General features: G+C 43.8%; 2 protein-coding genes across 2 annotated transcripts in view; one reads left to right on the forward strand and one right to left on the reverse strand.

The window, feature by feature from the left end:
- LOC142573029 (growth hormone-regulated TBC protein 1-like) overlaps positions 1-3,922 on the forward strand; it is a 44,954-nt gene extending 41,032 nt beyond the window's left edge. Inside the window, exon 9 of the mRNA XM_075682525.1 lies at positions 1,204-3,922. Within this exon, the coding sequence (XP_075538640.1) occupies positions 1,204-1,299 (96 nt within the window). The 3' untranslated portion in view covers positions 1,300-3,922. The remainder of the gene's footprint in view (positions 1-1,203) is intronic.
- A 12,183-nt stretch (positions 3,923-16,105) lies between these two features.
- LOC142573032 (4'-phosphopantetheine phosphatase) overlaps positions 16,106-25,040 on the reverse strand; it is a 186,685-nt gene continuing 177,750 nt past the window's right edge. The window contains exons 15-17 of the mRNA XM_075682527.1: positions 23,702-23,874; positions 18,162-18,378; positions 16,106-16,541 (exon numbers count right to left, since the gene is read on the reverse strand). Of these exons, the coding sequence (XP_075538642.1) occupies positions 16,485-16,541; positions 18,162-18,378; positions 23,702-23,874 (447 nt within the window). The 3' untranslated portion in view covers positions 16,106-16,484. The remainder of the gene's footprint in view (positions 16,542-18,161; positions 18,379-23,701; positions 23,875-25,040) is intronic.

Genomic DNA, 25,040 nt, shown 5'->3' on the forward strand with positions numbered 1-25,040 from the left:
AAACTGTGGCACCCTTGCCCAAGGTAACTGCACATTTTGCTGCGCTGCCATTTTTACACTACATTCTTTGCTCCTTTCATCGTGCAATGCCCTCTAAGGCATTATTTTTTGAGACGGCTTATTCACTTCTGCAACACTGTAACTGACGTGAATCTAACAGCTACAAGGATAGAGGTTTCAAACTGCTTTGTTCTTATTGGATTCAAACACTTATGGGCTTTCACTTAGTTATTGGGCACTATTGAACTTTCTTATTCGAATAAATTATCTGCACTACATTTGCCTCATAATAAAAATTGAAAGCCCTTTGCATCAACTCCGAGCGTTTCTATCACAAATGCTTGCCTGCCTACTATGAAGCAATGGGTCTTCTTTGCAGGCCTCAGTGATGAACACTAGCCTGCCTAAACAGCCTAGATAGTGCAGCCTGTCCAAGAAACAAACTCCTATTAGTGACTTCTTTTTAGCATAGGCATTCATGTCACTTTTGGCCTTCTTTTTGGGCAGTCCACTTATTGCAAAAGTATGTGCGCCTGGTTGATGTGATAAGTGAGCTCTGCTGTATCTTTCTCCATGCCTGTTTGCTTGTGTAACATGTTGTGGGCCCAACATGTAGCATCACTAGATTGCTGACAGCAGCAGCCTAGTGACACCAGACAATCTAGTGAGCGTATGTGTTTGTACATGCGTGCAATGGCACATGTGCACAGAGAGAGAGAGAGAGAGAGAGAGAGAGAGAGAGAGAGAAAAAAAGAGCTTCATAGTAAAACCTCTCAATTTAGCACTCATCACATGCTGCGAAATATTTGTACTTGACTGCTCAAACAGCCACACGACACGTTGCTCATGTCATGTGGTCTGTTTTCAATCCTTGTGTACAGCCACGCAAATCCAAAGAAAGCACATCTGTGTGATGTATAATTGTGTGCACTTCTCAATCTTCACATATCTTCTGCTGCAGAGGTACATTATTTTGTTGCTGCATTGGCACTAGAAGTAAAATGGTTGAATAGATTACAGATTGCTTTGGCTAGGTCATTTGGTGAAAATGTATTGGAAACACAGCAGCCCAGCCAAAGTTTTCAGAATTTCTTGGATCAGTTGCAATCATTATTGAGCAGGTATACATTGAATCAAGTTTGGTCAGCTTTACTCATTTAATGTCAGTACATTTTGCTGACTTTTTCTTGTCTGCAAATGCAGGCTGCCTTCAAGGAGCCCAAGTCACTGAAGCGGGCACACATTGAGCAGCTGCGCGCGTCCTGTCGGGAGAGAGTTGTGGCAGCTGCACGAAGGTGACCCCCTCGCTGTTGGCTACACAGAGGACCGTTCAGAATACACATGGCGAGATCGGGACATGCATAGCCAATTCGCAATTGTCAAGTTCCAGATTGTGACCCTGTCCAACTGCTCCAAGTTGGGGAACGTGGCCCACCTTGTATCCGGTCAAAAGGGTGACGCCTGTGTAGTGCAGCTCGCCTGCTGTGAATTTGTAGTGCGTGACCATCTCCTGCTGAAACAGCTACGTGAGCCGAGATGAGTTGAACATGTCGACTGACTGCTATCGGGAAAGAAGTGTTCACTTATGCTGCACTGCCGGTAGCCGTACAGTGCGATGTTCAATTCCAAGTGTCATGAAAGCCTTTTGCACATGCTTGCTACACTACTTGCAAAGTGCTTTGGTATTGGCAGTGGCAGGCTAATGTGAGCTTAGCTGCCAGTTTGGCTTTATTCTCTGTGTGTTGAGTTTGAACCAGACCGCTTGACGTCAAGATGCACTGTCGCCATGTGTTGCATTGCCCAGAGCATGCAGCTGGGACTGCTCATGAAATGAGCAATGTGCGCTGAGCAGCGTGCATCGCCTCTGCACTCAACTGGTGACCTCCTGGCGTTCCGCTTTGATCAGTCACTCATTTGGCTCAGACCACTTGCTCACCTTCTGTGTCAGTCAGCCAGCGCTCGTGTGACTGTTGTGCGGCACGGTTCTTGTATGCTACGCTGTTGCGCTCGCCTGAAGTGTATGGACTCATTGTAGGAAGCAGAAGATTTGGTCACCGCCAAACCAAAGGAGGTGTGCAAGGTGCAGGAATCGGTGCAGCAGCTTTGATTGGCGCATCTCGCAGCCTGCAGCCAGCTGAATTATGTAGCAGAGAGGGGCATAGCAATTGCTTGCAAATTGTTGGTGTGTTTACCTTGTCGTATTTGTTTTCATGCTCGCATCAGACCCCCTGCGATGTGAACTGTCTGCGTGCTTGATGGCCTTGAATAGGTTGCTGCCGCCTAGCTGCGTCTTCTGCCCAGCTGGTAAACACAACCATGCACGCACGTGACCACAAGGTCCAGTTGCCTTGTGATTCAGAGGGCTAGCTGCTGTTAGTGTGTCATTGGAAAATTTGCGCTCACCTAAGCAAAAAAAAAAATGTGAGGAGCTACTATGGTTTCGCTTGCTGGTTCTTGAAACAAGCTGCGTGAAATGCTTTCCTTACAGCACTGAACTTTGCCTGTTGTTGGTGTGAAAAGGTTGTTCGTGTGCAGTGATGCTTGCAGCCTGTTCCTTTTTATAGAAGAATCATGGCACATGCTACCAGTGTTGCCATCAAAGGCTGCCGACAAATGAAGATAACTCGTTCTGTATAGCATCAGAGTGTGCTCACAGGCATGGTGCACTCAGGGTTAGCGGCCCCAGTTTGTGCCCAGTCAGTCACTTCAGGGCTTTCCTAAAATACTGTTCAGACGTGCTAAGCCTTTGATGTCTAGGTGCAGTGTGCATGCAGATGAGAAAAAAAACAACAACAAAAAAACAACGGCATTGCACATGGGATTAGGACTGCCAGCTCCTTTACTACTACCCTACTACCTACTACCCACGTACACCTGCCAGCAGGTGTACGTGGGTAGTACACTTGATTTTGGCCTTTATGCCTAGGCTGAGAAGAAAAAAGAAATTTAGCGGCAACTCTGCTCCTTAAAATTTTGCGCTTGACTTTACCTCCCGCTTCCAGCCAAAACCTTTTGCCTTAACCTTACCGTCCCCTTCACACATGCTTTAATTCTATGAAGAGCCATCAACACGAGTTGAAAGGGTCACACCACTATCAACACTTTTATCAGTTCTTCATATCACTCATATTAAAAGAGTAGGCGTACATTCTGAAGCCCACTGCTGCCATTTTGAATTCCTTACCTTTACTCGTGCGTTAGGAAGCATAGGACACTAGATGTTTTAGCGACCATTGTCACCTCGTATTGCCATCTCTCTCTAGATAATGCTGTTGTTGCACCAAAAGAAGACAAACTGTGATAAGAAAAAGAAAAAATATTTGTGGCATGTCTAAGCACTGCCTGCTCAACTTGTGACACATCACGGTTGTGTTGGTTCATGACATGCCTGCATTCCATGGTCCTTGACCCTTGCGAAAAAAACCATCAGCTGCCATTTGATCACTTGACGTTTCTACAATCAATAACCAAGGGTACCAAACAAGTTGGGAATGTAATCTTGGTTTGAGGTAGCTGCTCATTCATATCAAAAGACAGAGGAATGTAAAAGCAAAATGGTGATGACAAAAGCATGAGACTCCCTACGACGTGAACTGTCCTCTGCATTTGACGGCCAGTCAGTTCTCACTCTTGTTCTATGTGTGAGCTACTACATACTGGCCAACTTTTATGGATGAATGGATGGTTGGTCGGATAACTTTATTGAGGTCCCTTGGTGCGCGCTAATCGTGCACAGCGGGCCGTTCCCACGTCGGGACTGAGAGGCTATGCCGCTCCACTGCGTCGCGGGCCCGATGGACAGCCCAGAGCTGTGGTTCAAGGTCCGAGCTGCGTAGAGCTCGGTCCCACTGTTTCTTGGTGGTTCTGGCCCCCGGCGGCAGGGGGGCAACCCCAGAGCATGTGAGCAAGGCTAGCTATATCTTTACAAAAGCAACGCACATTGAACTTTTATGGTTTTATAATAAAATGCCAGATTTTAGAGCTTACCATCGATGTGGTGACACCAGCCACTTTAAGGCATTTCGTTTGCACCTAGTTTAAAGCAAAGTTTATTTAAAAAGGTTACAAGTACAGTCGCTGAGCAATTTTTTGTAGCCCAATTTTTTTGGACCTGTTAATTAGGTGTAGTATGGACATAGCCTCCTGTGTATGCCATGCCTGTGGGATCATCGGCAAACCAATGAGAAGTGGCTGTCGTTGGAAATGAGGCTCTGGCCTCGCTTATGTATATTTCTCGAATGCACTTTTCGTATGTTTGGTGCCTGCTGCTAACGAAAAAAGATGCATGGGTATCGGTAGAAGTGTGGTAACAATTAGCGAAATATAAATATTCTGCTTATAGTTGCTTTTCGAAACGAAAGCATCTGCTACAGCTGCACACGAGCATTGTTATTTCCAGAGCACTGATCAACGTTTGCACTCTGCTGCCAATGGTGCATAAGGTGCGTGACAGGGCGCTGGTAAGACTGGTCGTTACAATGGCCAAAATTGAATGATTCTCCTCCCCCTGCGTAAGTGGTGCCTCCATAAACAACAGCAGTTTTGCAAGGATCTGGCAGGCACTGTGTGTATGTAAGGTGGCTATGATATGGACCCAGCAGTGGCACCAACTTGTAAAACCAATGTATAACAGCAGTTGAAATTTCGGCGGCCATTGTGTGAATATTTCATCGGTACATTTCATAAGCATTTGTGGCTCAGATCTTTCTTACTGCAACTATGGAGCAAAGCACCTGTTGACAGTATCCCTATTAAACAAAGCATGCAAAGCTTATACACAGTCAACATCTTGAGTAATCAGACACTTTTTTTTTTCACCAACTTTTGGTATCTTTTGCCTACGTATTAAAGTTCTAAAGTTGTCAGGTCTGCTACTGACCGAACAATTTATTTGTGGGAAGTATGTGCTTTTAAAAGCGCGTGATAGTCAGAAAAGCAATAAAATAAAAGAGAACAAGAACAACAAAAAGTAAAGGGCAGCTGCCAGACAACACACAGCACATCATAACCACACTCGCACGGGAAAAAAAAAATTTTTTTCATCTTACAACACATAGGGAACGAATGACAGTGCGAATTGACAAGGACAGGACAAGTAGGTGATGCACATGCGGTGTCATAAGTCGTACATAGTAGTCGTCGATTGATTTTTCAGATGCCATCTTTTTTTGACCAGCTTAATTATCTGGACATTTATTAAATCATTTACTGTAGCACCGCCATCTCAGTCCACACAAGAAATGTATAATGGCAACCAAAATATAGGACTGTCGTATAATACCTCGCTTGATTTTTTTGGACAAGAAGCACCCGCATGTTGAAAAAATGGCAGTTGTGAACAACGAACTGCTAATACTATGTTTGTACAAGTGGCTCATCTGTGATCAGGCTTGGTATCCTGCGTGCGGGCTAGGCTGATAAGTATATAAGTGACATTCAGGTCACCGGACGATCAGCAGGTAACTACGGTGTGTGCACCAGCCAAGTTCGTCGGTGCTCTTACTGGACTGAATGGGTTAAGCTTGCATGTAAGCTGAAAACTCTGAACAGAACTTGTACAGTCAAGATCGCGTCATCTGCACTTTGTGGCGACGTTACGATGGTTGAAGCAGATCAAGCTACATGATGAGAGATGAGATGCGAAGCCCCTTTCTTGCCTTGACCTTCACATAGGAATTTTTTCATGGATAGACGACACTGAGCTACTGTACAAATGAATGTACTGTAGTGCTTCATTGTTAAAACCAACAAAATATATTTTTTCTTGAAATTAATTAGGACCACCCGATTATTGGAGCATTTTTATAGCCTCTTCATGTCTGAAAAATTTAGCGCCAACTGTATGTTGGTAGGTAAACTCATCCTGCCACTTGGTGTTTCTGACCTCATCATGCTGCACCGACTCTGCATCTGTTGGCTTTAATATGTGGCAAAAGTCATGGGGGAGGGGGGGGGGTGCTTCGTTCATCTCAATATGTAAATGCATTCATTCATGGACACAAACATGTTTTACCAAAGCGGGGGACGCTTAGAGACTTGAGTGAATGTTTCATTTCAAATCAAAGTATTTAATTTGTGAATTCAGTGCATGATTTATTTGAGTATTCAGTTGTGTGTGCCATATGTACAAGTTTACTAACAGCTGGTGGAGCTTGCTTGTTTCTATGAAGGTACACACTTGCGGCAATAATCCACTGGACACCTTGAGTGCCTACCTTCCAAGGGGTCCTGCTGTGCCTTTTCACAAACTAATGAAATGAGTATAGTGTTGCAAAACCTCTATTGAGAACTATTTGGATGTATAGTGTAGAAGGGGAGTTATTGCCCATCAAGGATCACCATTCAAATCCTCTGCAGTGATATGCTTCTTCCACAACTTGCATGCCAATGGTATGGTTGAGCAGGGCAGTGTTCAAAATATTTGTGCACTATACGTGATTTCTGCTGTGGTGATTTTTTGTTTTTTGTGTGTTATGTGATGGCCATTACAGGCTTTGGTGCGTATAACTCGCTAAACCTAGACATTCTCAATCGAGTTCCATTTGAGTTTCGATATACTGTATATGCTGCCAAATGGAGCCATAATAAGCTGCCAAATGGAGCACACATGTTGGCAGCTTATTAGGCTATAACCATGCTTTGCTGGAACTTGGCTTCTTGAACCACTTGATGCAGAATTTTCATGTCACTGTTGACACCTTTGCACCAATGACGACACAGCGGTGGTGCAACTTTACATTTGTCTTCAGTACCACGACTATTGAAGCACATTCCATTGCATTTGCAAATGACAGTAATGCATCATTTAGATAATTCCAGATACTCATGGAGAACTTGCAGGCAAAAAACTCAACTCACCATAGTGTGTAAATGCAATGCACAAGATAGGCAATCGAAACTTGAGCAATGATGCAATTTTGTATTATGAAGGGAGGCAACATAACTTTAGCATATGACTCTTGGTCATCGGTCATTAACTTGAACTAACAAGCTAATGTTAAAACAGTGTGTTCTTGATTCTACCAATTTAACGATATCTCATTATGTATTCGGCAGTTTGGCTAGCAGTCCCAGAATTCCTCCTTAGCATCATCAGGCCAACCAAATAAATGCTGGTTAGGCATTAGAAAAGCCACAGTAAAGCTAAAGCAGAAATAATCTTTACAGCAATATTGTACTTTCCCTGCTGCGTGCAAAAAGTTTATTCGTCTCAGCATTTGCATTGTATCTGGTATGGTTTATTTACCTTGCTCAAAAGGCACTGCAGGACCTCTGTAAAAGGCAACTTAGCCAGAAGCATGTTATTTCGTCAGTATTTTGTTATGGATAAATTATCTTCTGTAGCGTAGGTATGTGGGTAAGTGGGTGGGGTATAGTGGAAGGGGAGTGTGTTATTGCTGTATTGTATAACCACTTCGAGTGGAGTTTAGTTTTTTTTTTTTTTTTTTTTTTGATAGCCTGCAACAATATAACCAACTACGCCTTGCTTTTATGCTACCGTTAGACTCATTTCTTGACTGGTGAAAAAGTCTATTTCTCTTCATATTGCCTACCATGTACCCATCACTAATGTTATGTATGGTGGTGTGGTTCAAAATCGGTTCCTTTTCTGAACATATAATTCGATGAGTAAGTTTCTCTGTTACCTTTGTATAGTGACCTTCACATAATGGAGAGGAATGAGAACAGTAATAGAAACATAACATAACAAATAGATAAGATTTTTCATTTTTGCTTGTTTACTTGCTTCCAAATTTCATTCCATGATTTGTTTTTTTTGTCTTCGTCTTAAAATAGAATAATTGGTATTGACATTTGCCTGCTTTCTGACATCATCTGTGTGCCTTGCCACTGAAGAAGCAAGTTCTTGCACACAGGTAGACTGGCGTTGCCAATAGCTGGCAAATAATGGAGGCAGAACACTGACACTGTATGCACATTATTTCTTGTAAGCCGTTAGCAAGTCTAATCTGCCCGTTTCAGAAGTGTGCTGTTTTATTAAGGAGGCATCCACATGATGCCAGTTCCTAATTTTATCTGAACTAACCGGGTAGGAGCCGATATCAAGTTTTATATTAAGGTTTGAACTAAATAAGGCCATCATGGTTGAAGATGTGAAGCTAAAATAGCAGCTGTAAGCACAGGAATTCATTTTACGAGTTTCTGTTAATTTGCACCGTATGTATCCAGGCGCACATTCTACAATTTCCTTTATGCATCTAGTCATGCGATGTTCCTTTTGTTTCTGCTATTTTAATTGTCACGATCACATGAACTGCGATGACCTTTCGCTTTCCGCTCGTTCACTAGCTGCCCACTGGGACAGATTTACAAAGAGCATCCTGTGTATTCAGGGACAGAGTTCAAATTTTTATGCTTTCTCTCTCTCGGCCATTCTTTGTAGAAAAAGAACTAATCATATTCAACTTGATATTCAAAGCCCTCATCTGCCATGCATCATATAATTTGATGAAAAGGTTACCCTAACCGAACACCTCTGTTTGCGAGTCTCGGCAATCAAAGGAGTGAGTGAAGTCAACTGGCAGGCTTTCTTGTTATATCTGCTATCTTGCCTATCTAAACGTCACAAAACTAAGCGTATGGCATGAGGTGATTGTACTGCAATTGCATTCAAATTTGTTGCGTTACGCTTATGCCCTTCCTTGTTTCTTGCATGCACGTCCCCTATTTCTTACAGCTGTTTGAAATATTAGTTGCACAGTTTCGCATTACATGGAGAACTGGAAAAGGCTCAGTTCTTGCTTCACGCCAAGGGTTGAGATGAAGGCACTGCTGTTGGATGGGGCATGATGGCTTCTAGCGACCCTTTTGTCAGTGCAGAAACGGACAGAACACAGGAAAGACACACTATACAAACACTGGCATGCAGCTAATGCAAGCGCTGTTCAACATTTACACCAGGTGTATGTATACCTTTCAGCTGTCCTGCTGGTTATGTGAGCGATGCATGTCTTTCTTCTTTTGTAGGTAGGCTGCAGTCATAACTTTGTCAGATGGGCAAGTTTAGTATCACTTTGAGCGAGTGAACTTTGCCGTTAGAGTAATTTGCAGGCTGTCGCACGGAAAGGTTTACTAGCGACACTCAGTGTAGAGTGCATTCGTCAAACTTGCTTCGCTGCATTGAAGTGTGTAGCATTGATGGCAGTGCTCCAGAATCAAATGTAACAATGCTCGCTGCATGGTTGGCACCAATTCTGAAATCAGTTCCTTTGCGATTTCAAATGTTCCAAGCATCCCCACTTTTTGAAAACGGCATTTTTTCCTCTGCCAACGAGAGCAGTCTCATTTTTCATCATTGATTGTGTTAATGTTATTTTGCAAATATTGCCTGGAATAACAGATACATAATGTGCAGGCTAATTTGTGGATCAGCACTTCCAACAAATGCATTTGTCATTTGCCCTTCTAGCAGTGTGCCAGCCACAGTGACACTCACTGACGCAAAGTGCACTCAAAGTGCCACTAAGTTTGCCCATCTAACTGGGCTATTGCATGACAAAGGGAAACTCGCTATGAATGAAAGGATAAGATTATGGATTGTGTGCCTTTAAAGTTCTCATGCCTAGGCTTTCAGCCAGAAGCCTCTAACCAGGCTTGGCACACATTGTCCTAGTAATATCTTTTGAAAGAATGGATGAAACTTTCATGTTGCATGCAGTCATCACCGGACTTTTGAATTTGATGTCACAGCATCAGTAGCAGTCATATCACAGTGGACCCATTGTATGACACGTCAAATTCGTATATGAAGGCTGCCATGGACAGTGTTATCCCTATTACCACCTATGCCTGCATTTGTTTTTTCCTTATCTGTCTGGTTGAAGGAGTGTAGTTTGATGTGTACAGGACTGAAATGTTGTGAACAGATGCCAGCAGTGGTCTGAAAATGTAACACTGTGGTCTTATGAGGTGCTTGCCATTTAGTTTACACTGTCGTCTTAAACATTATTTGCCTTTTCACAACCTAGACAACAAGTTTAACTGAAGGAGCTCAAAATGGAGGCATTGACATATATTGCTTTTTATTGCCATTCAATGTGACCTTCAGCGAAAGGTAGCCCAATTTTTTAGAATAAGTGCAAAAGCTGTGGATAAACTTTGGATGAACCTTTTGCAATGTTGGTCTGCTCATTTATGATATACTGGCAATGATACAGTCTTTTCTAGGTATAAAATGCACAGCCTTATTCATGCAGAAGCGTTTGACTAAGATAGGGTTTATGTCACCCACTCTCTCTCTATGTGCACCTTTACTCTTCTACAACACGAGATGTTTGGACATTTATGATGCACAACTTCTCATAACGATGGGAGTGAGCCATCACATCAAATCATTCAAATCACTCAGAATTTGCACATGTGTTATCATAAGTGTGGTGCCTTCAACAGGTGCGACACTAATTAGCTAGAAAATTCTATTTCCCTACCAGTATCTGTCGTCAAATTTTAAGCATATGTGGAAAGAGTTCTTGCAGCTATAAGAGCAAGTACTTTTGTTAACTTTTGGAACTAACACAGTCTACTGCCACACCAAGCACCACACAAGTGTGGCGCTTGATGTGGCAAAATGTTTTCGCATGAGAGTTGGGTCATCTCTCTGTACACCAAACTTGCTCTGAATAAGAAGTATGTAAAGGGTCTTTGCAATATTTCTTAGTGGAGGGAACCTGTTGTAATGACATTGTGATATGCTGTACAGGTGTCCCAACTGCGTGCTTTACCTGTAAATGGGGCGCTGTGGTGCCATATGGTAAATTCATGCCTGTCTAGAACACTTTAGTTGTGAAGGTCCTTATTGGCATGAGAAACAACACAAAGATGTTCTGTGATCTAGTTTGTATTTTGCAAGCCACTGCGTATGTAAATAAAAATAATTGACATTGGAGTAGCTGTGTTTGATCTTGTGGCACAGAGCAATTTGGCGAAGCTTGCTACTGCCCTCATGTGGCAATTTTGCGACTTTCAACTTGTGGAAATCTTCTCTCCTCGGCTTGGTAGTTTTCTCGGTGAGCTGAAGGCTGTTTTCATGCTGCAGGACATGTGGCCTATGCAGTGTGCAGATGTGTTAAGCATTTGCGAACAAAGCAACAGTGATAAACCAGGTTTTCTGCCAAGCCACAGCAGCTTTGCAGTCATCTTTGTAACCATCGAGATGGTGAGAAAGCCACTCTATGAGTGGTCATTTTGAGAGGCCTTGCCTTTTTACTGCACTGATTGCTCTGCTTGCTTGTGGGCAGTAAAAGCAAGCTGAATAAGCAAAGCTTTCATGAAAAAATTGTTGGGACATCAGGAAAAGGGTGTGTGTGGATATAAATATACATTGTGGTACGTAGGAATGGCTGTGCTCATTATGAACCATTTCCTAGCAGTGTGACAGTGTCCCTGAGCTTAAAGGGTGCCTGAAGCTGTTTTAGAGTGCAGCTCTAAAACAGCTTCAGCATTGCATTCAGCAATGCATTCCTGCATTGAATGTCGACGGTCATCGTTGGCATAACCGAGCAAATGAACAGAGCGAAGGATGAACGAGTGAAGGCGGGAGTTCAGTAGGGAATTAAAACCGGAGAGAGCGCGTGGAAATAAAGTGGAGGAAGAGGCTACAGTGAAAGCATGAGGCGGAAAGTGGAGGAGGACGGTGTGGCGAAAGCATGAGAAGAAAAGCATAGTGCAGCCCTGCGGCGACAATGGCTACAAGGTGGCACCAGAGTAGCACATGTCTGTTCAGCGATAGCATGCTGCGAGCGTATTCAATGACACTATATATGAAAACAAAGCACTGCATTTGCGGAGGTCTGTTTGTGGCTACTGCTGTGAATCGTTCCCTCATGCTGTCTCTCGCGATCTTCTGATTAGTGAGGTCGCGTTACACTTCACTCCATTTGGAATGTGCCGCATGAGACAGATTGTCCGCACCAGCCAATATATAGTGAAAAAAAAAACTTGTATAGAGCTATGCTTAAATTTCACATTAGGGAGTATTGTAATAGTCTGTGCATTTTTGTCGTACACCCAAACACGGAAGGCATCGCTCAGGGAATGCTTTGTCACAAACATTTTGTGTCAGCGTACTATAACAACACAGGTACGAGTGGTATTACCCTTCCCTCAAGCTGCAAAGTTTTTCCCTCAGCTTTTACAATGTGCGCCATTGCTATGTCCCGCCTCCTTTGTGTGGTAACCTGTCAACTTCCAGTTGATTTGAACTGAGTGTATTTCTGCATCTCTTTCCTACACAGTTGTTCTCGTTAAGCCTGGCCTACACGAAGCGAAATTTAAAGACTAATTTCACGCGGCGAATGGAGACGTGGCAGTGCAAGCATATTCACCGGCTTGTGCTACCTGAAGTGAAAAGAAACAAATGCCACTGCAGGTGCTTGCCGCATTGCTGCAAATGAATATGAAATGCACAAACTATAAAGTAGCTGTTAATGGTATTAATTTGGTTTGATAATGACCTGATAGTATACCAATATCTTGTATGTAGGTTTACACCTGTCTCAATGATATGCCCATAAGATTTTTTTGTAGTCGTCAGTGGAAAAATAGTAAGAGCTACTGCTAACTTGTGAATGTGGTAAAATGGGCAATTTGTAATGTTTCCTCTACTCTAGAATTCAGAAACAAATAAAAAATACGGCAGATCCAACAAGTTCTAATCTATATTCAGCGAAGCTATGTGCGAGTGCATAAAGAGCCGAAACACAAATACATGCATGCAGGCACACACACACACACACAAGCGCACCCACACAAAAATTATACCGAGCCTTTTGTTAAGTGGAGTTTCTGACTACTAGTGAGAACGACGGACATTTTGAACGCATCATAGTTTCAGAGGCAGCATGGGCATATGTGCATAGCACGATTCGAATCCATTCTATCTGCAAGCATAATTTACTTCCTCATTACTGTGTAGCCGCGGATGCGCGAAGGGAAGCTTTGTATTTTTTTTTTTCTTTCCCTAGCATGGCCGGTGCCACAAGCCCCCTGAATATAAAATTAAAGGTAGCGACGTACCACCTCGCCTGGCCTCTCTGCTTGTGCTTTCCCTCGTCGCTTGCCCTCACAGTTTGCCCGTTCGCTTCGGGGCGTGTGGCTTCGCCCACAGAGTTACGCAAGTTGACACACTAAAAATTGTTGGGTGTTTGCGCATGGATTTTTACCGTATTTTAGGCTTGTTTAGAGTATGCTGTGCTAGGAATGATAACGGAACGCTGTGAAACTGGCAGAAGCAGATGATCTTTGTGCTTTTCTGGCAGAGTAACTGTGCACTTGTTTTGTCGCTTCGGCTTGGCTGCCTGCTTCCAGTTAAAGCTTTTTTTTTTTGGACTAGTTTCCTGGACAAATTCCTTTTAGTGTAAAGTACAAGCACAAAAATCGGAGCTCCTTCATGTCACTAATGATGTATACGTAATATACACGATGTTCCGATACCTGCCAAAGCTTTATTTGAGTGTTATGTCATACACGACCAGTCTACCTGCAGGCAAAAACACTCACATCTTGCACTTATCAAGCTGCTTCGCAGGTTGTTTCTATTGCATTGGTCAGATTCTTGATTGAGTTATCAAAAGACACTTGCCTGGTGTGAAAGGGCTGCAATGAAGTCAAGGTTTCGCCGGTACACGCAAAAGGCAATGCATTTACGTGTGCGTAGCACTATGTAGCACGTACTGATTCAACACCTCGATGTGTATGCGTTGCTCGAAAGTGCGTACCGAGTGTACCCTATTTGCTGCCACGTGTCAAGCTTGTGCAGCTTCATAATTTAATCATGTTAGCACTGCGATGATCCAATGTAAGGGGCGTGACACATTCACTTGAACAATGCGAGCGTCATGTAGAAATGTGCGCTATCAACACTGAGCATCTCAACTATTCTCATTGTTTCGTCATGATGCTGTCATATCTGCATGCATTGAAAGTGGCCCTATGCTATATGATAAACTGGTTCTTCTGGCTCTCAAGCACAAACATCACAGTGGAAAGTGGAGCTCATTTGTAAACAAAGCGTTTGCAAAGATGGAAGATACACATAGAAACGATTTCCATCAATGAACACCTTACAAATGCTGGCCTTTTGCACTGCAATGCGAGTGTAAAACGCGCTGATTGGTTCTCCCTCTTGCGAAACATATTAACAAAAAACATGGTCTGACAAAGCTATGCACTTTCAGTAAAACAATAATCATGCGCATCACATTTTTAACACAATATATGACAGCACACAGCCTACGCACTCCGTAGCTTCATACACTTGTTGGAAGTAACGCAATCAGAAAAAAAAAATTTGAACAAGCACCGAGAATAGCATCCATGCATAAGCTTGCCCATGATTGAGCTCCATGCCCCGTGAACAAAGAAAAAAAGCTCTGTTCAAACACTTTTGCAGCTTCAGTACACTTAAAAGCAATCCCTAACATAAAATAAAACGAAGGTACACGCTTCACTTGGAGCACTTAAATCTGTCTGTTAAAGGGACACTAAAGGCAATATTAAGTGAAGTTAAAGTGATAGATTAGTGCTCGAGGATCTCTAAGGCATCAATATTATCGCGAACAAATCCTTAGTAACCCAGAAATTGAGGTAAATGCAGCAGGACACGATTAGAGACTCCCCTGGGACATTCAATACTTGCCCAATGATGAAGGCACTCTTGCATTAAATTCTGTCACTAGTACTCAACCAGTCGTCGTAAGGATATCGTTGAATTGCATTGTTGGATGGAAGAAAATGCTACTTGTCCAGTTCTATTTCATCTTCAGAAAAAAGAACTGGTTGTCAAGGGCCATCATACCCTTGACAATGATGCAGGCAGTCGAAACGTTTCGTTTTCGCTCAACTCTACGTCGCCTGCATTTTCACATTTCAGTAGTTTCGTTATCGCGTAGTGCTGTGATGGTTTTGCTGACTCACTAAACTCACACAAACTGCAAGTAGCAGAGAATTACACTTCCATGTAATGTCGCAGGATGCCCAATCGGTCCACGCCACTTGACTGAAATCAGCTGCAGCGGCGAATCCACCGCTCTATCGTGACTCAGTTTCTCCATGGCCAGGTGCTTGTGTTTTGTGCAAGACACCGTACTGCTTGTCTGTCAGGCGCAGTTTTACTCACCGATGGCTGCAAAGTATAGGGATGGCGTATGCAATGGGTCACCACTCCCTGGTTGGGTGGTGGGAGACTTGGATTGCGATAGAGGTATTTGGACCCTTCAGACGAAATTTTCTCGTAAACTAAGTATTTCCTTGGCGTGAAACAAGCGTTGCGAGGTTTATGGAATAATATTTAAACAGTCTACGTCAAGTTGGTATTTGCCTTTAGTGTCCCTGTAATAATCACAAGGACCTACAATAACGACTCGGTACGTTTGTACACAATCATCAGAATCGTTTTGCAGTCTGTATTACTGTCTGATATAGCAAAGCATCAAGAAATACCTTCAGTAAATTAAAGGGACACTAAAGAGAAATCAATTTAATAAAGTGTTCTTTCAAAACTTCATTCTCACTAATTTCACAGTAGCAGGGTCATTTCTAGAGGAGAAAATGAAAGTCCCAAGTTTCTTGAACATCATGGCCAAATACCTGTGCCCGCATGTCAGTTCGACATCACATATTTCAAAGTATTTTCTAGTGTTTTAGTCATTTTGGCACTGTAAACGTTCCCGAAACTTGCTAAGTTCAGTCGTTGGCTGTTTTAGGATGCAATTTACTAATATTGAACAAGTTACTTTTCTCTTCCCCCAGCGGGGGAAGTTTTTCCCATTGAAAAATTTGTTGAGTCATCCAAATGTCTGCAAGAGTTCTTAAACTTGGGCAAAAGTGCTCCACAGTGCAAATAAAAGCATGATCACTGCTTTCGTCATGTAGTTTCAGGTGCAAAAATTCTCAATCTGCTTGTACTCTCTCGTGCCACACACATTACTCTCTATATACAGAGCGCACCGTGTGGAAGGCTTACTTCACCGATGTGCTATGCGGATGTGAATGGGTTAAAAAAGTGTTTCCTATAGGATAATATTTGGTAAAAGAACATGTCATTGCACAAGGAACAACATACACTAGGAACCTCATCAGCACAAACTCCAGTTTCTTCAAGCTTTATTTGAAGAGTGCAATGGGTGCCCTTGCATTAAAAGCTTTTACATAACAGATCAGCCAGCTAGAGGCAACATCCTTTGTCTATTCTCTCCTATGTACAAACAAACGTCCAGTTTCTGTACATGGCTTATATACAAGGTCTGAGATGTACGCAAACTGGGCTACAGAAAGGCGCGCACAACTGCACACCATGGAAAGTCCAGTGAGCACACATTTTTCACATTTTTGCTGTTCCGCTTGGTTGTCCTAGGATAGGGAGAGAGAAAAAAAATCAGAGACAGTGCAAACGAAACGAAACACACTTCACTCTCCAAGGCGGCTCAGTTTCAGGTCATCTCAGCTTTGAGACCTGGACTTTGTAGTCATTGAGGTGAGACCATGGTAGAAGTGCTGGTCGAGGTTGTGCTCGCAGCAGATTCCTAAAAGACAAGTAAGGAACAGGTATGAGTACACAATTCATATACCTTTAAGACTGCCCTGTGTATACTTGAGTAACAAAAGAAAAACTGCAGTTTTCTACGAGAAAACAAGCAGATGACATGCAGAAATGAATGACTAGCAAAGAAATATAATTTCAGTGTACACATGCGTATTACCAAGTGCAAAAAATTTACAGTTGATATGATCCCATTTCCCTACGATTTCACCTTGCCAACGTTCGCAAACGATACACAAAAAACTGACCCAATAAGCTACACTTCTTTTTTACCGGTTGATATGTTCCTCGAAAACACTGTCTTTCAACACCAACGTTCAGTACATTGGAAAACTGCGATCACAGGCTATGTCTTCCAGCTGCTAGGTTCCATGCAAACAAGAAAAGGCGCAAGACTTGTACAATCAAGAACAGTAGCTGCCCACCACAGCAGCTTCCCCATAATACTCGCCTGTCCATGTCAATTGAACATGCTTGTGTGCACCAAGTTTCTTATTCTGGTACCAGCGGATCCCCTTGCAGGTCATTCCACGACGCATTCACAGCTATCGCCACCAACGCGACTGTGATAAGCCTTTTCATCTATCTGTGTAGCAGCATGCGTGGTGTAGTACCATTGGAAGAGCGCTACCATTCCCTGCTGAGGGCAGCACAGAGAGAGTGTCATGTTTCATACTGGTGGCATCGTGTTCCGGCGTTTCCCACTAGCTCAATTTCGTTTCCATTTCCTGTCACCGTATTAAAACAATACACAGTAGGAGAATGACAACGTGCACATCGGGCCGCTCATGCCCACCAGCTCGACATATGTTGGCGTTTGGTGCCGCAACGATTCACGCCATGTGGGCACGTCAAAACTTCCAGCCAGCATGCCTCGCTCGAAAAGGCTGCTGACCCAGGCCAAATTTGAGGAGTGCAAATGTAAGCTTGGCCCCGCCGCAAAAAACGATGCTTCTCCCAGGCTGGTCTAGACCAACCAGCTTGGCATGCATGGGCATTTCATGCAATAATGCGTGCCACGCTACGTATAATGTAGATGTCAACTGAAGTTGAGCTTGCCAAATTTTTAGTGACTTCGGATGGTACGTTTTCCCAGTTAGTACATTTTATCTCACGATTTTTTTTCATAAGCTTATCAACAAGGTTCTATTGCATATGCGAATCTTACGATACAGAAGTGTTGCTAACACAGAAATCAGAATGTTTTAAAGGCCAACTGCAACAAAATTTGACTATGACTAATTTGGTAATAAATGAGTAGTACATAGTACTGGAGCAATCTTGACAAAGCTGCAGTGCTGGTAATTGTATAACTTTCTTATTAGGTTCGGCTTTAGCACCTAAGCAAATGATGAGTGCATCTGGTGTTATGCGCTCTATGCATGACCTTAACTGCCCAAAACCACTCTTCTTCTCTTAATCTCAACTAAAATATCGTCATTTACCTGTGTTTTCTCTCTGATCCGTACTGCCGTCTCTCTCTGAAGGCCGCACCTATCATTTTGCATTACGACGCTCATTTGCCGGTTCTTAGCATCCTCCAAGTATCAGCCTCATCATCAGAAAAAAGAACAGAAAGAAAGGAAAAAGAGCAGCTGCCCACCTGGTGTGACTCTGGTGTCTCGTAGCGAAAGATAACGGAAAACATGGCACCACCCAGGCGCTGTGCCAGCCAGTGGTTCTTTATGACGGCCGCCTTGATGGCTTCGCAGCGGAAGCGCGCCTCCAGGTTGGTGTGCACCGCACGGCCCATGCCTTCCAACACCACCAAGTCTGTGCCAAGCTCACGCATGCGCATGGCCACCTCCACGTTGATGCGGCTGTTCATGCGTGGTGAAAACGGCACAACAGCACTTCCGGTCAGACCTTTCTACTTTCGCATTTGTTTGAGGGCATTCTGCTCAAGGCGACATTGAAGGGAAATGTCAAGTCAAGCTATGCTGGTTGATTATCTTTGCAAAATGCTTCTATTGCCCCCCTGAATATATACTCCAAGCAGGCACTCGATGCAAGAGCATTTTAATACATTGCTTCTGCTTTCTTTTACCAGAGAAATCAAAGAAATGTCAAGTCATTCAGAGAGAAATCAGAGGATTCAGAGAAATAAAATCAAAGAAATGTCAGGCACAACTTTATCCTCAACTTTGCCCTCAAGCTCACTGATTATCGCAAAGATACCTTTTATGATTTGCTTGTCCCACACATATAAAGTGATTTAAAGGGAACCTGAAACGCTTTTGATGATTTTCTACAAACCTACTGAGTCGTTAGACTAGGTCCTTCTGATCATTAATTGACACATCTAAGTGCCCTACATAAAGCGTGTAATTTATTATAAGGTTTTAAAAATGCACATCGCTGCCGATCGCAGCACACTGCTCGGCGGAATTTTAAGCCGCCCCTACCCATATGACGAAATCACCCATACGATGTCAGTGGGGCGAGCTATCCGATTGGCTGACAAGGGCGCGTGATCGATAATTTTTCCAACTTTATGGTAAATAAATGATCTTCATAATAGTTGGAATGTTAGTTAATTTGTTTTTATGAAAAGAAAGTAACATAGAGAGAATGCACAAGAATAATTTTTCAGTACACTTAAGCACTTCCGGCACACAGCAAGTGTCGTCTGCTTGTGTTACAACGCACCTCATTTTGACGAGAGCTCCGCGGTCAGAGTAGGTCTCAGTATTTTCGCGAGCACTATGATTCGACTTTGTTGCCTTGTGGACTGCAAACGTAGCGACTGGCAATGTGTCAAGCTGCGACATCGTGTCCCTCTGCAAGGCAGCGTACGAGCGAACTTGCTGCTGCGCATCGGGACTGCTGCTATCCGATCGGCGCAAGGATTTGCGCATTTGTGGCCGTCACTTTACACTGGAAGATTACTAACGCAATAGAGTTTCGCGAGTCCGGTATTAGGGCAAACGCAAGCGCAAGGGGACAGAGTTTGGCCGCTTGACTGTGCCGTAACGGGATGAGCCATGAGATGAGCAGAAGGGCAAATGTGAATGGTCTGCACGGTGCAGCCACCTGGTGGCACAGAGCTCAACCATACACAGTAGCAGCAGCGAAGTGTATTCTTCTTTGCTGCTGGTGTGTATTTTTCGCAGGAGTGTGATCATCAACACATTGTTTTTATAAATGTTTAAAATGTTTTACACTTTGTTAGAGCAATATTAGCGCCTTGTTTGGCTGGTTAAGCGCTGCGCCAACAAGTGTATGGACCGTGCAGACCGATCAGGCCGCTCACGTACGTCTACGCTAAAGTTCCTTCATCAGCTTGAGTTTATGCCTCCAGTCATTTGCCGAAATGACCAGCTTGCCTGTGATTACCAGAATACAAGACACGTTCGGCACTACGACAGAATGGTCGCAACGCACGCTGCTTCAATAGCTCTCGCTTGGGGTCGACGGCCAAGTGGCTAGCGGAGAGGTCTCACTCGGGCGGGGGCCGGCTCCAAAACAACCGAAAGTGGACAATGTGACGTCGCATCGTGACGCTGAACCAGTGAAGGCGGAGCTTTGCCCCGCTCGCTCGGCGAACGAGTTGAGGAGGAAAAGCAGCTAGGGAGGAGGGTAACTTCTAATTGCTTGTAGCTCCATTAATATGTAACGCTTCACTTAAATTGTGGTGCGAATGTTCTACTTAAGCTGAACCCTACACGTCTACAAAATTTGTCCAAACCGTTTCAGGGGGCCTTTAAGGTGAAGAGCGAAAAATGGCCAATTTTCTATATAATTCATGATGCAACTCGAAGGGGCCTGAAAATTTGTTCGAATCAAAAGAAATTCCAATTAAAAGAAGCATTTGTTCTTGAGATATTTGTGCCCCATAGCACGATGCATGAATGGTGGGAGTCAAATATTGTGGCGCGCAAGCACACAGTGAGCGAGGATCACGAAACTGCCCACACCGGCCAACGCTTGCTTCCCCGATAATGGCAGAAAATGAAACTTCAAGGAGTGGGCTAAGCTGACGCTGGGCCGGCAGGGCTGGCGGTGCCAGTGTGGAGGTGGACGTGTGTGGAGACTGTCGAAGATGAGGAAGTTATGAAGGAGTTGAAAGGGAGGGCGAGGGGAGCGTAGTTGCGAGAAAGGGTGGGAGGGAAGCGGATTTCCTTTCCCGCCAGCTTGCTGGATGGCGCTAATTACCTCTGCCACCTACTGCCACCGAAGCAGCAGTGTTGCCAAGGCCAGGACTGGCCACCTGCTGCTGCTTTCTTCTGCGTGCTCGCGTTTTTTCCTTCGTCTGCTGACAGATCGGCACTGTGCTTACCTTTGTCCTGCGTTTTCAACGCGAGTCACGTCTTATCAAGATGACAAAGTTGTTGTCGCTGATCATAATCATGTTGGTGTGCTCCCTTCTGTTGCGGTGTCGCTGCATTCACAATACAAGGAGAATGAGGTACAGGGTGTCGCCTTCGTGTCCTTGTATTCTGGGTCTGTCTTGTCGTACAGAATCGGATATGGCACACTGTCTCCAACAACCTTTCCATCGGGACGTCTCAGCTTAGACGCGTCATTCTAAAGAAACAAACGTGAACGAGACCAACAAAGCCAACCAAAACAAGCGCAAGCGAGAGCTGGCACGAGCAGACGATAGTGCAAAACAAGCGGTCCGGCTGAACCAGACGCGAGTACGAATAGAGCGGTCGGGTGGGTCTGCATGATACCAGTTTTCTGCACTGTAGGGGTCACTCTTATTGGTCTCCTCCGCATGCGGCTCGCTTCGCACCACGGCAGGCCAGGACCGGTTCCTCCTGCGACGTGCATTTTGCCACTAGTGTGGCTGGGGCATTACAGCGCGACCTGGAAACAGTGACCTTGCCATTTGAAAAAAAATGAGACTTCTGCAACATTTCTTTTTTTTTCATGCGCGGCATTGAGGGGTTTCTTCTAAGCCTTTCCTTTATGGCGGGGTCATAGAAGTTCTGGTTGGAGGTGCTGCTGCGTGATTTGGCGAGCTGCTAAGAGCGTTGTCGGAGCATGGTATGTTCTAATTAACTGTCTCAGATGCTTGTGTGTTCAAATTACTGGGCATTTTCGCCCTTTGGAATACCCATAACTTTGAGGGGACCACAGCATCAGTTTGGATAAATTGGACGTTCAAATTAAGCAGGTTCGATTAAGCATTAAGTAACAAGATTCGATGGTACAACAGTGTGGCAAAAACTAGGTCTAAGGCGAGTTCCAGAGCACAGCAGACTTCTGTTAGTTTGACTCCAGTTAAGTCGATTTCTCAGTGATTTCGATCCTGACTGAAGGTCCTGGCCAGCGCTCATACATTTATATGCGACAGAACTTTCGTTATTTCGATCCTGAAGTGAGCCTTCGCCGGATAATTTGAACTTGGTTGGTGATCACGTACACACCCGACCTCTATGGTGACCACAATGGTGACTCCGATAGCGGCAGTGTTCGTCTTGACGGCTCTTAGGGTACAGAGAACGCAACGAACACAGATTGCCCCCTGTTGAAAATGCCTTTTTTTTGGCCTGCTTCAGGATGATTTTAATGTGGATTATTACGGTATTTGCCCAATTGAAAAAAGGTTCAATCAATTTACTCATTAGCCTAATTCTAATGCATGCCTTTTTTTTCCCCCAAGAAGATTTGTCTGAAAATTGCCTGGATGGTGCAGTCCAATATGACATCAAAATCGTGTTTGAGGTGTTCAGCTGTCAGAGCCAGCCAAGCCAGCATCATCACCATCAAAAGATGGTAACAGAATGAGTTTTCTCTCATGGCATGACGACGATGACGGACCGTTTTCAGTCTCATCATGAAAGCACATTTAGATATTAAGTTATTTTCCATGCTAAACTAGCGCAAACAAGACGTGTCATGTGTTCTTGGCATTCTGGAGAATTGTATGCATTGCAAGATAAACTAGTAGTGAAGTGGTTAGTCTAGGTGTGTGCCACAATCCTGTTTGCGATTGTTGCAGAATCCTGTGAAAAATGCAGACTATCAAACGTACTATAGACCTTATGAAGGACGACATGTTTTGCTTCTTAATAGACAGTGATAAAGTATAGCGCCTGAAAGTGATGATGATGGACGTTAAGTAAACAAGTTTACATTCTGTGAAGGTAAAGTTTGCTTTGTCTTTTTATTATTGCTGGAATTGGAGGCATGCTACTTTCTTCCTGCTAAAATATTGAGTGCTTGTTCAATTTCCAAGTTGCTTAGGAACTCTAATGTCATTTTTAGAATAGTTTTCTGCTTTGGACCCCTATTAGCGTTCGATTCAGTGACGGTTTAGAAACAGGGCAAATACTGCTGATGAATCAACGGTGTGTTTTGGTGTTTTTTCGGTATCTTGTTTAATTCAACCCACCGGATAATTCGACCTGCTAGATAATTCGACTAACTTCATCTGTCCTGTTAAGGTCTAAGTAACGAAAGTCAATTTTTAATAAATCAAGTCGGCGCTTCTATTTGTAAAACTAGTCACCTTAATTTTTGCCTTTATTGTGCTGTTGAGCAACTCCTTTGAGTAAACAGTTGTTAATTGTGCCACGTCTGAATTTAATCCTTTATTGTAATCCTTGTTTTTCATGTAATGCTTTCAAGTGCAGTGAAGTTTCACACACAATCCAAAGTCAAGTGCATTCCATATGCACTTGACTCACTTTTGAGATCAATTACATCATTTTTTGCCTATGAATTTGCTTTTCACAGCTAATCTGCAGAGTCCTTTTTATGTTGGAGAAAACAGTGTGGAAGCAAAGACATAAGGAAAACACATAATTTGACAACACTTATATTATCTCTCTTCCTTATGTTGTTGTCTGGTTTTGCTGTGTATATCTTCAATATGTTTTCCTTACCAACTTGCACAGGTTACTCTTATAACTTGACTTGCACAATGAGTGCAATAAATGATTTTGCACACAGTTCTGTGCTCTTCAGTATAATGGTCATTTATTAGTTTATTCATTTTCTTTCCCAAGTCTATGCATTCAAATTTCTTTTTCTTAGCACAATATGATAGAGAATCTAATGCGCTCTTTGAAACACTAAAAAAGAATTCTGCCACGTATGTACATACATGACAGCAGTGAATGTATCCTCCACTGGCAGTCCCCTAGGAGTGCCTATGTCACGTCTGAAATGCTATGGGGGGAGGCATCCCACCTGAGGTCGAGGCAGGGTGAGCTCTGTCCAGAGTCAAGCACCTGCAGGTGTCCCTGCGCGAGCGCCTCACGCAGCCGTGGGCACACGCTCTCTGCCACCCTCTGCACCAGGATCTGCAGCTCCTGATGAGTCACGTCATTCAGAGCCGGGCGGGTGTTGGCGCACAGTAGCACCTGCAAGGCCAGCATGCGGTCACTGCATGCATTCTTCCCTTGCTTCCCACAAGAAACATTGCCGCCACTAGCCAAATAATCTCCACTGCCGGACAAAAGCGTCAAAGCACCAAACTAGGCTCGCAAGTAAGCGTTGACCCCATCAAATTTTTGCGCAAAAAAGATGAAGCATGAACAAACATATATTGTAGTGCTCATGCGTGTCGCCATTCTTTTACTTGCGCTTGATTTTTCTTGGAATACAATTCACCATCTAAAGCAACTTCCATTTCTGACCACCGTGCTTCTGCAGTGCGACACTGGGCAGAGTGACCAGTGTGTGGGCACCACGGCTAGATGGTGTGCAACTATGAGTCCACAGCTTTTGGTACGAAGGATGCAACCTCCGGCGGCTCCTGCCCATCACGACATACAGCAGCATCCATAATTTATTAGTGTATTTATGTTAAGTTAACCATTTTCTTCCTGGTACTAGAGAAACCAACAACCTCCATTCAAAGTTACATTGTGCTCAGCTATAGCCACACTGTATCTGCATGTCTAGAACCATCACCCAATAAAATTCTGTGTTGCTTATGCTGAAGTAAGAGAGAACAAAAATTATGCAGATCCCACGCACTGTGGGAATCGATGTAAGCGAAGCTTTCCGTGCTGGATGCTTTGATTTATGATAATTAGTGGTGATGTCGATGGCTAAAGCTTAATTTCTTCAATGTTTAGGCTAACACGAAAGTGGTGAGTTGATGTTAAACGTTACCTTCCGTGCACCACTGCTGTTTGTCTACATAGTACACAGAACACACAGGGAGAGGTGTTTGCTTGAGGCGTTGTGCGCCATATTTCATAACCTCTGTGGGGGTTGAGCATTGTCATTGCCTCACATGGCACATCCCACCGTCACAGAAGTATTAAACTTGAATTGGATTATGGCGCTGTACGTGCCAAAACCACGATTGGTTTATGAGGCACGCTGTAGTGGCGGACGCCGAATTAATTTTGACACCGTGATGTTCTTTAACGTGTCGCAAACTCTAAGTGCACGTGCATTTCCTATTTCGCCCGGTTAAATGCGGCTGCTGCGGTTGGGATCAAATCCACGACCTCTAGCAATGCCATAGCTGCAAAGCTGGCGTGGCGGGAATAGAAGTGTTGATTTGACGATCAAC

This window comes from Dermacentor variabilis, chromosome 2 (assembly GCF_050947875.1).
Source record: "Dermacentor variabilis isolate Ectoservices chromosome 2, ASM5094787v1, whole genome shotgun sequence".
Classification (NCBI taxonomy): domain Eukaryota; kingdom Metazoa; phylum Arthropoda; class Arachnida; order Ixodida; family Ixodidae; genus Dermacentor; species Dermacentor variabilis.